General features: G+C 46.9%; 1 protein-coding gene across 4 annotated transcripts; it reads right to left on the reverse strand.

The window, feature by feature from the left end:
• Positions 1–2,912: 2,912 nt before the first annotated feature.
• LOC117061215 (SOSS complex subunit C-like) lies at positions 2,913–9,549 on the reverse strand. 4 transcript variants are annotated; one of them, XM_033173911.1, is made up of 6 exons: positions 9,528–9,549; positions 8,496–8,548; positions 7,581–7,652; positions 6,904–7,006; positions 3,924–4,014; positions 2,913–3,177 (listed from the first exon to the last, which is right to left on the reverse strand). In XM_033173911.1, exons 3-6 carry the CDS (start codon positions 7,603–7,605, stop codon positions 3,082–3,084), a joined length of 315 nt encoding a protein of 104 aa, XP_033029802.1. In that variant the 5' UTR covers positions 7,606–7,652; positions 8,496–8,548; positions 9,528–9,549; the 3' UTR covers positions 2,913–3,081. The 4 variants fall into 4 exon arrangements, with proteins under 4 accessions (XP_033029802.1, XP_033029803.1, XP_033029800.1 ...); XM_033173909.1 differs by lacking the exon at positions 9,528–9,549 and adding an exon at positions 5,234–5,293 and having other exon boundaries at positions 2,920–3,177; XM_033173910.1 differs by lacking the exon at positions 9,528–9,549 and adding an exon at positions 5,234–5,293 and having other exon boundaries at positions 2,920–3,177; positions 8,527–8,545.
• Between the last annotated feature and the right edge of the window lie 1,408 nt (positions 9,550–10,957).

Here is a 10,957-nt window from a genome sequence, read left to right on the forward strand (position 1 = left end):
AAGTCCCCCCCTCCTCCGCTGCGCTAAACTGGTGCAGTGCAGTGCGGAGACTTGCTTCTGCTGTGCCGAAAATTGCATCTGTGCAGACACCGGAAACTGCGTCTGTGCAGACACCGGAAATTGCGTCTGTGCAGACGCAGACTCCGGAAATTCTGGGTGTGCACACTCATGTGCAAACCGGCCCACGGAGGGATCTCCGCTGGAGTGAACCGGTCCAGGCAAGGTAAACCTTGCCAACCCCTGGTCTGGAGTCTAACCAGGACAACACTCTAGAGTAAAACAGAGCCAAATGCAGGTTCAGTAGATACAAACTGGGGGACTTCTGACAGGGTTCAAAAAAGGAAAGACGTGTGGCGAAAAGCAAGTGAAAAATGGGGCAGAAAATACGAACGAGTTGGAGAAAGCTAGCCCTGAAGCAATGTTCCTGCCCAATCCACACTTGTTTTAGCAGGGTTTGTATAGTTCCAGTGGTTTGCCGTCAAACAGATCCGGTATTTCTTGACGCAAATTGGAAGAGTCGGAGGAAGCTCAAAACAAGCTAGAAATGCAGAATCAGAAGTACTTGATGAAATGCTGCAGTTGAAAGGCTACGTATGCCGTGTTTTGGTTCAGACACACCTTTAATATCACTGTCAATTTTGGGTTTCCTCCCACCCTGTTTTTTAATTATGGGTTTATGAGGGTTTCCTATGGTGCTAATTTTTATAGGTTAGGTCGACAGATCTGAATTAAAGAGATAATTTGACGCTCTCTGTAGCATGAAGTGGGCAACCCCCCCCCCCACGCTTCAGTTATGCATTATAAGATATAACATGGAAGTTTTAAGCACTAGTCACTGAAATGCCTTGGAAATAAAGTTTAAAATTATATAATCTGATGGCTGATGATGTTTTGCTTCTCCTTTTTATTGCTTTTAATGTGATCTCTAAACCCTTAGAAATTCATGATTTCTGTAGCTGCAACTGGAAAAAACCAACTTTTTTCCGAGATAAAGGGTTATCACATTTTGATGGGATAAGAAAATGATTTCTTATGTTGTCTTACGTCTGTGACTAAGTTGAGTTTTATAAAAAAGCACACAAGATCACCACTTATCCCACAGTCAGATGTCTTCCATGAAAAATAAACTTTGCATCTACTACTTTTAGTTACGCTTAAGATACTTTTTATAAAAAAACACACACCAAAGAAGTAATTGTTGCTTCTGTAAGGGCGTGACTGAGTTGGCAAAAACCATTCAAATGTCGTTATTAACAAGTTAACCAAGCCTTGAAGTCCATTAACTCTTATCAGAAAACAAATTCATAATGCAACATGCTTCTTTTAAGAACTAAATAACCATTATCCTTGAAATATTTTTGACGTTTAAAAAAAGGCATACAGCCTAGCTCTACCACAAGACGTTTGGGTGCCTGGAAAAGTATCTAAATAAAATACACACACCTTTCCCAAATAATAAAATAATTGACTGCTTAAGGTAAAGGGACCCCTGACCATTAGGTCCAGTCACGGACGACTCTGCGGTTGTGGCGCTCATCTCGCTTTATTGGCCGAGGGAGCCGGCGTACAGCTTCCGGGTCATGTGGCCAACATGACTAAGCCGTTTCTGGCAAACCAGAGCAGAGCACGGAAACGCCGTTTACCTTCCCGCTGGAGTGGTACCTATTTATCTAATTGCACTTTTGATGTGCTTTCAAACTGCTAGGTGGGCAGGAGCTGGGACCAAGCAATGGGAGCTCACCCCGTCACAGGGATTTGAATCGCCGACCCTTCAATTGGCAAGCCCAAGAGGCTCGGTGGTTTACACCACAGCGCCACCCGCATCCCTTGAACGCAACCAATGAAGACCTGAACCCCATACCTCTCACAATGTCTCTCCACAGCGTGATGCGGACACAAACCCCTGGACTAACATTGTGCAACTTCAAATGAAAGAACAACCCCCCCCCCAACTCTCTCCCTCTCCTTTCCTCCAACCGCAAGATGTCTAGGACAAAAGTGTCTCTCACCGCCTGTAAACGATCTGCAAAAAAAGACTCTATGAACTGAAAGTGGGGACAACGGAGGTACTTCTCCCTGTTGATTCGTTTGTTTTGTAGCATGAGAATATCTCAAATAAAAGCTGATTTTGAAAAAAATTAGCTAGTTATGCTTCTTGCTGGAACTGCAAGCCCACTGTGGGAGGGCCCTGTAAAAAAGTCCGGAAAGGACCCCCCACCATGAGGAAGCTCACAGCTTTTCCCGTGGTACTACTTGTGCTGAGCTCTGTCAGTTCGAACGGGGAGTGCGGGCAGCAGCAAGGCAGAGTGAGCAAGAGAAAACTGTAGCTGCTCTCGGTTCCTCTCATTTGTTCTCTCTCTCTCTCTGGGTGCTGTGCAAAGAGGAATGGCCCCACAGTGCTACCTAGAGAAATCACAAGTAGCCACTTCTGCCCCCTTCCCTCTGTCTAGGGCAGGGTAGTGAGGTCCAGCGCCGAGGGCCTTCTGGCGGTTCCTTCACTGCGAGAAGCAAAGCTACAGGGAACCAGGCAGAGGACCTTCTCGGTGGTGGCACCCGCCCTGTGGAACGCCCTCCTACCAGATGTCAAGGAAATAAACAACTATCTGAAGGCAGCCCTGTACAGGGAAGTTTTTAATGTGTGATATTTTAATGTATTTTAATCTTTGTTGGAAGCCACCCAGAGTGGCTGGGGAAACCCAGCCGGATGGGCGGGGTACAAATAAATTATTATTATTATTATTATTAGTAGTAGTAGTAGTAGTAGTAGTAGTAGTACTATTATTATTATTCATGGTCACGAAAGAGAAGCAGCCGGCTCTTCCTCACCTGGCACTATTGTGGGGAATTTGGCCATATGGAAAGAAAAGAGCAGGACACGTTAGAACTTATTTTAAGTAGTTTAACGTTCGCTGAAAACAAAACACCTGGATTCAAAACGGAAAGCCATTACAGTGAACAAAACAACAACAACAACATTCATTTTTGAGTCCTCTTGTTTTCATAAACCAGAAGCAAAGTTTGGCAAGGGAGCAGCTATGAGACTGGACGAACACTGATGCTCTTCGTTCCAAGGATGGTTTCTCACTCCAAATCAAGCCGTGGCAACACAGGAAGAATAAGGTTCCCAAAGGCAGAGTCTTGGGTTATGAAGTATCCTGAGGAATGTGCATGAGCATGCTGCGAAAGGAACAACATAACTGTTTGAAAGTGACACATTTTCAATGGAAGCCAAGTCTCTCCACCGTCATGCAAGCAGGAGGAAGTGCTTAAGAACATCAGGTTCGGGAGGAGCATCTGTTCTTTGCCACGTTTCAGTCCTGCTAATAGTTCAGTTGCTTTGACCCAGGTGTGGGGAACCTCTGGCCCTCCAGATGTTGCCGAACTGCAAATTTCAAGTGTATTACTTTTGCCCAAGGGCTGGAGAAGTCATCTCTCGAGAGACACTTGATATCAAGTGGAGGTTTGGGAGTCTATGCCATAGCGTCAACCAGTAACACAGGATGCGTTTTCATAAAGTATTTTCTAAGGATGCAATGTTTAATTCCAGGCGGATAGCAGAGTTGCTTACACATGGGTAATTTTCAAAAACCGTCTCAAAAACTGGTTTTGAATTACTTCCAGAGGGGTTAAATTTACAGTGGCCCCCCCATATTGAGACCGCGTAGTGAGATTATACAGAACGTAACATGACCAAACCCACTTCCCAAATCAGAAGACGCTTTCAGAATTTTGAACTTTGTCACCGTTATGCAATTATTAAGCTTCTGTGATGCACATTAGCTTTCGTCCCCAATGTCTAAGATGGGTGCAGGGGTGGGGTGGGGGGTTCTTAGGAGCTATAGACTCCAAGGCACCAAAACAAAAAGGCCCAAGGAAACTTGCAAAACGGCCAGTTTGGCTATGCTTTGGTCAGGACAACTCACCTGTAGAGCTGCCTTCTGCTGTGCAGCGATGTGCTGCAGTTCTGCATGATCACGGAAATCCTTGTTAAGGGAAGATCTGGCGAGAGAGATGCTGCGAGCAATGTTAAGAAATGGACAGGTCACACAAATGCAAGGAAAGGTAGCCACCAGCACAGTATCAAGGCAGAGGCTTGCCATGGCCAGGGTGGGTATTTCAGAGTCAAGATGTTCCATGTTGTTACTTTAAATACTTTAAGACTTGGGATTTGGGGCAAATCTGACATGCAAAGTGAGTAATTTGCACGCGTCAGACAGTGTTAGAAACTCAATATATATAAGCTAGGCACAAAATGACTCCTTCAACCAAGGTTACAGTCGCCCAACAGAATGTCTTTGGGGGCAAGACAGCTCTGACGTCTTGTTTTCCAAATGATGGACTGACTGTGATTGAGTCACAGTTAAACACCTGGCTGGTTCAGATGAAAATCTTGAGCTAGGTTAAGAGTTTTGAGAGCTTAAAGAAGAAAAGTCACTTGATTCAGGGACAGTCCACATATATATTGGCCTATTCCTGCTTCTTTTTCTTAAGGGTGACACAGGCCATTCATAATGTAGGGCTATTATTCATAACTGTGAGCAGGAAGTGAAGACAAGCTACAACAATTCACTACAGTGGACCCTCTGGATACGAATTAAATTCATTCTGGGGGTCTGCACTTAACCTGAAAAGTCCCTAACCGGAGGCGCTGCTTCTGCGCATGCGTGCGTGGCGAAACCCGGAAGTATGCACTTCTGGGTTTGCTGCATTCGCAACCCGAAAGTTACGTATCCAGAGCGGCACGTAACTCGAGGGTTCACTGTATAATTTTGTTCTCGTCTCCTGCTCAGGCTGCACAGAAAAAGCATTTTGGTTCCTGAAATTCATTCCGTTTGTGCAGATAAAATGCAACAGTTAGAAATCTACAGGATGGGGTATTATTAGTGTGTGAAAACAGTCAGGACCCAAGGATCCCCATAGGTAGGCACCTGCACATGGTGGAGATGTCAGGCCCCATCCTGGCACCTGGGCATTTTCGCTGGGCTGCAAGTGGCCAACAGTCAGGTGCAAAATGCCCCTGGCTAATTTCGAACGCTGGTCCCAGAAGGGGAACATTCACTCCAGCAATGGCAGGTTAAACCAAATAGGAAGGGAACCCAAGCGCAAGTCAAAAGGAGGTCAACCGCAAGGCATGCAGTAGAAGAGAAAGGGCCCCCAGCACATTTTGCTCTCTCTCACCGGCGCCACCCAATAACTTGCCTAAGTGGTACCTGTATAAAACAGCGCTACTAACCAGGGGTCCATAGTCTTCATGATGGGGAGCTCATATGTTTGGTAGAGTGGCTGCAGAACTCTGTATGCAGGAAAAGAGTTTCCCATTGAGATTGCGCTGAGACGACGTCTCTTCGTAGCACAACAAGTTACAGTACACGCAAATACTACTACTACTACTCCACCATGAGCAATAAATCAAGTTCTATGCTAAACACATGGAAGAGGGTTTTGTTTTGTTTTTAATTCAAGGGCAGCTTTACATTTCAGCGGATTCGTAGAAATCTTGAATCTTAATATGAAAACTGGGATAAGGTTCAAGACGGGGGAAGTGGAATTTTGGTGAAGAAGTGGGCGAAAATACAATACATTAAAAATTTAACCTTTTTTAAAAAAGTGAACTGAAAATTTCCCTCTCCAGAGGGAATGAGCAAAGATGGAAACACTTTTGTAGCTAGCTGCTTGGAACAATCGGCACACAACCCTGATTGTTATGAACTGTGTCCATTAGAACAGGGGTCAGCAAACTCTTTCAGCAGGTCTGTCCCTTGTGGGGGGGCCGGACTATATTTTGAAAATAAAAATAAAAATGAATGAATTCCTATGCCCCACAAATAACCCAAAGGCGCATTTTAAATAAAAAGACATATTCTACTCATGTAAAAACACGCTGATTCCCGGACTGTCTGCGGGCCGGATTTAGAAGGTGATTGGGCCAGATTCGGCCCCCGGGCCTTAGTTTGCCTACCCATGCATTAGAAGCAAGTGTTGCTGATAAGCCTGCTCACTCTCTTGGGTGGGCGGCGTTGTGGCTGGCATCCGGGCCCTTGTAGCGGCCCGGCTAGGTGGCAGGAGATTGTCTCCCCAGCTGTGTCACCCCTGCCTGGCAAATCTATGCTGGTGGGGGGGCGTGTCTGTGGGTAAACTTCAGCACGGCCGGGGGTTTCTCTCTCTTGCCTCCACTCCAGAACTGCTCGGACCTGCAAGGACCTTTGTTTAATGGAGGGGAGGCTGTAGCCTCCGCCTGCCCCTCCTCAATAAGGGTATTCAGCTAAAGGGATCTGGGGGGGGGGGTGTGGATTCTATTCAAAGTGTGGGCATGGGCTAGGGCAGGGGTCAGAAAACTTTTCAGCAGGGGGCCAGTCCACTGTCCCTTAGACCTTGCGGGGGGCCGGACTATATGGGGTGGGGGAATGAATTCCTATGCCCCACAAATAACCCAGAGATGCATTTTAAATAAAAGGACACATTCTACTCATGTAAAAACAAGCTCATTCCCGGACCGTCTGCGGGCTGGATTTAGAAGATGATTGGACCGGATCCGGCCCCTGGGCCTTAGTTTGCCTACCCATGGGCTAGGGCCATGCCACTAACCCAACGGGGACCCCTCGGGGTGCCCCTATTTGATGTAATTCATAGGTCTCCCCCTTTTGGTGGTTTGCCCTTAGTTAGACTCCCTGCAGGCAGGCGGGTGTCAAGATATAGCCTGGTTTCACCCAACGCCTAAGCCAAACCGCTCACATCTGTAACCAATAAATTTGTGGCCTGTTTTAGCCCATAATCCAAAACACTCGTGTTGGGGTGTTAATTAATCGATGGGGAACTACAGGGCACGGGGCCTTGGCATGCAAGAGAAAGTTGTCAACTGAAACCCAAGTGAAACAAAAAGGCAGGTCTCTAAACTTACTGTACCTGGCTCCAGGGTGATTTGTGGAAGACTGGTTTTGCATCAGCAGCTTCCTCTTCTCCTTATCTAGCTCTGCCAAAATCGCAACCCTGTTTTTATTCTGAAACCCTGGCAGGAGTGAGAAAAATGGAAAAGTCTGTGCATTATTTCCTTGAACCTCCCTGCGGCTGCACTGGCTTCAAGCTCTCCAAAGTGAGTGATAAAGTGTACAGTCGTACCTTGGTTCTCAAACAGGATGCGGTCCGGGGGTCCATTCGACTCCCGGAAACGTTCGAAAACCAATTTGTGGCTTCCTATTGACTACAGGAGTGTCCTGCAGCCAATTGGAAGCCGGGCTGGATGGTGGGCTTCCAAAAATTGTTCAAAAACACTCACTTCCGTGTTTCGATTGTTCGGGAGCCAATTTGTTCGACAACTAAGGTGTTCGACTACCAAGGAACCACTGTACTCGATTTGAAGGATTTGCAAGTGAAAAAAACTATTGGGAAAGGTTTTCCAAGATGAGAGGAGATGGCTTTGGCATTGTTCTGTGTACTCCAATGAGGTCTCGGGGAATATTTCCTAAATTTTGAAGGGGGAAGGATTTTTGTGGAGTGCGTGTCTGCTATGTGTGTGCACCTTAAAATTTTATTATAACATAACCATGCAGACAGAGGCGAACATTACCAGACGTAACATTTACCTTGCCCAGGAGGGTTTGATGCCATCTTGCTAGTTTCCGCCTTAATTGGCTATAACGTAGTTATGGGACGAGCTACCAAAAAGAATGTAAATGAACATGTGAACATAAAAGGCTCGCTACTAATACAATTGTACATTAATATTCAGATTGCAAGATGCAATAACAACACATTTTACAAAATGGCTGTGAAAATGCAGAGTAGCAGGTTTGCTATACGCAAAGAGGGTGTTAACTGGGGCCACCTATTGGGTACATGTGACCCCCTTATTGGAACAATTACACTTGGTTTGGATTGGTTTTCCAGGGACAGTCCTGGATTTACAGAAGCTGCCCTGCATTCTAATCCCGGAATGTCCCATCGGACATCCCTACCGTATTTTCCGGCGTATAAGACGACTGGGCGTATAAGACGACCCCCAACTTTTCCAGTTAAAATATAGAGTTTGAGATATACTCAACCACAGATTTTCCACCCGGCGTATAAGACGACCCCCGACTTTTGAGAAGATTTTCCTGGATTAAAAAGTAGTTTTATACGCCAGAATATACAGTATTTTCCTCGGGAAAATACTGGAGGGTATGGAATTATCCAGTCATCTGGAGGCAACAGCCCTGCATATGAAAGTTTTTGTGTTTAATGTTTTATTATGTTTTTATATATGTTGGAAGCAGCCCAGAGTGGCAGCCCAGTCGGATGGACGAGGTATAAATAATAAAAGTATTGTTACGGAACAGGACGTCCCTCTTTTCATTGGAGAAATGTTGGAGGGTATTTCATTCCATGGTTCACTTTTCGGACTTTCACAACTCCCATCAGCGCCAGCAACCGATGGAAGAAGCTGTAGCGCCAGCCGTCTTGCAAGGGCGCCTGGCGGAGCGAGGCTGGACTAGGGAATCCGCGAAGGGAAATCTTACAGTTGGCATTGTGGTTGCTCCTTCCGCTCACCTCCAGCAGGTCGGTGGAGTCCCTAAGTGAAAGCATAAAAAATAAACAGCTCAGAGCACCTGGCGATGGACACAGTCCCCATTCACCTACATCAGGGGTCGGCAACTTCTGGCCCATGGGCCAGATGCGGCCCACGGAGGCCGTTTAACAGGCCCACGAGCCGCCCGCTCGGCAAGTCCACCACACGCTGCCCTAAAGCAGCGCAGCGCGGCGACTCGCAGAGTGGTGCCAGAAATGGAGTCTGCACATGTCTGCAACATCAGAAATCGCATCTGCGCATTTCTAGCGTCGTGCTGCGCATGTCCGGTCTGCGGAGGATCGTCCGTAGGAATGATCCAGCCCATGGCCGGAAAACCTTGCCCTTGCAGGTAGAATGCTCCCTGTTTCTCTCACGCCACCCCCTTTAGCTTCCCAGATGGACTCTGCCACCCCCCTTTGGCTGTGAAAATGGATTCTCCCGCCCCCCCTTTGGCTGTTCACGTGGGCTCTCCCAAACATCTTTTGGCTGCCCATATGAATTTTCCTGCTTCTCTTTCATTGGACAACTGCCTCCCCCTCTTTGGCTGTCCAGGTGGGCTCTCCCAAACCCCCTTTGGATCTACAGATAAGACTCTGCCGCTCCCCCTTTGGCTGTACAAATGGATTCTCCCGCCCCCCCTTTGGCTGTTCACGTGGGCTCTCCCAAACATCTTTTGGCTGCCAATATGAATTTTCCTGCTTCTCTTTCATTGGACAACTGCCTCCCCCTCTTTGGCTATCCAGGTGGGCTCTCCCAAACCCCCTTTGGATCTACAGAGAAGACTCTGCTGCTCCCCCTTTGGCTGTACAAATGGATTCTCCCGCCCCCCCCCCTTTGGCTGTTCACGTGGGCTCTCCCAAACTTCTTTTGGCTACCCAGATGGACTCCTCTTTCGCTGGGCGAATGGACTCTCCCGACCCTCCCCCCCTTTGGCTGCCCAGATGGACTGTTCCTCTCCCCGCTTTAGGGTCTCCTCGCTCACCTGCTCCTGACTTCATGGTCACACGGGGCGGGGCCAGGAAGCAAGCCCCGCCTTCGCTTCCCCGACCACCCAGAAAAGGGTAGAGTGACACGCAGCGTCCAGCTTCCGGGATGAGCTGGAGCATCCGCTTAGCGAAGGCTTAGCCAGCTGGGTTTCCAGGGGCAGGGAGTTCCAAAGGGCCGGCGCCGCCCAAAGAGGAAGCGGGGATTCTGCGGCGCCGCCTGCGAAAGTATTAGCATTCCAAGTGTCTCTTCAGCGGTCATTGTCTTAAAAAAACCCCCACCTTTGTTATTCTCATGCTATATATATCATGATTCTCAGGGATGCCCTCAGCTGAGATTTCTGCCTTGCAGCGGGTGGGACTAGATGGCCCGTGAGGGTCCCTTCCAGCTGCAGAATCCTGCGATTCTACACCCCACTCTCTTGGGGGCCCCCCAAAAAAAATTAAAGGAAAAAAAACCCCTGAATGTACAATTCCAAAATATAAGAGAAAAAACAAATAAAATAAAACCTACATGCAGCAACAGTGTTTTGTGTTGTGTAGGCTCCTATGATGTAAGTCATGGGCCCCGACTGCTAGCCTGCTCCCTAAAACATCATTGGTTTGCTCCTTTCATAATTATTAGTTTGCATCAGATATTTACACCTATTATTATTTCATGTTATAGCAAGTTTCTAGAGACTAGATTATGAGTCTTTGTAAATTGTGTTTCTAAAGCAACTTTTGTTCTTGCCAAATGCCAATGTCTTTGCATTATTAAGTTACAGGTAGGTAGCCGCGTTGGTCTGCCATAGTCAAAACAAAATAAAAAAATAAAAAAATCTTCCAGTAGCACCTTAGAGACCAACTAAGTTTGTTCTTGGTATGAGCTTCCGTGTGCATACACACTTCTTCAGATACCAAGAACAAACTTAGTTGGTCTCTAAGGTGCTATTGGAAGAATTTTTTTTATTTTTTTATTTTGCATTATTAAGGTTGTTATGAATAAAACATTTTAGGTTAGAGCTTAATAATTATTTCACTATTAATATGTTGTTGTTGTTCAGTCGTTCAGTCGTGTCCGACTCTTCGTGACCCCATGGACCAGAGCACGCCAGGCACGCCTATCCTCCACTGCCTCCCACAGTTTGGCCAAACTCATGTTAGTAGCTTCGAGAACACTGTCCAACCATCTCATCCTCTGTCGTCCCCTTCTCCTTGTGCCCTCCATCTTTCCCAACATCAGGGTCTTTTCTAGGGAGTCTTCTCTTCTCATGAGGTGGCCAAAGTACTGGAGCCTCAGCTTCAGGATCTGCCCTTCCAGTGAGCACTCAGGGCTGATTTCCTTGAGAATGGATAGGTTTGATCTTCTTGCAGTCCATGGGACTCTCAAGAGTCTCCTCCAGCACCATAATTCAAAAGCATCAATTCTTCGGCGATCAGCCTTCTT

Source organism: Lacerta agilis, chromosome 16 (assembly GCF_009819535.1).
Source record: "Lacerta agilis isolate rLacAgi1 chromosome 16, rLacAgi1.pri, whole genome shotgun sequence".
NCBI classification, from domain to species: domain Eukaryota; kingdom Metazoa; phylum Chordata; class Lepidosauria; order Squamata; family Lacertidae; genus Lacerta; species Lacerta agilis.

Excerpts from the sequence above, each read along its gene's own strand:
- LOC117061215 (XM_033173909.1), bottom strand. The coding sequence starts at position 7,605 with ATGGCATCAAACCCTCCTGGGCAAG. Across the intron at positions 7,007-7,580 it reads ATCAAACCCTCCTGGGCAAG|GGTTTCAGAATAAAAACAGG; the intron begins GTAAATGTTACG and ends CACTCCTGCCAG. Across the intron at positions 4,015-5,233 it reads ATGAAGACTATGGACCCCTG|CATCTCTCTCGCCAGATCTT; the intron begins GTTAGTAGCGCT and ends CATTGCTCGCAG.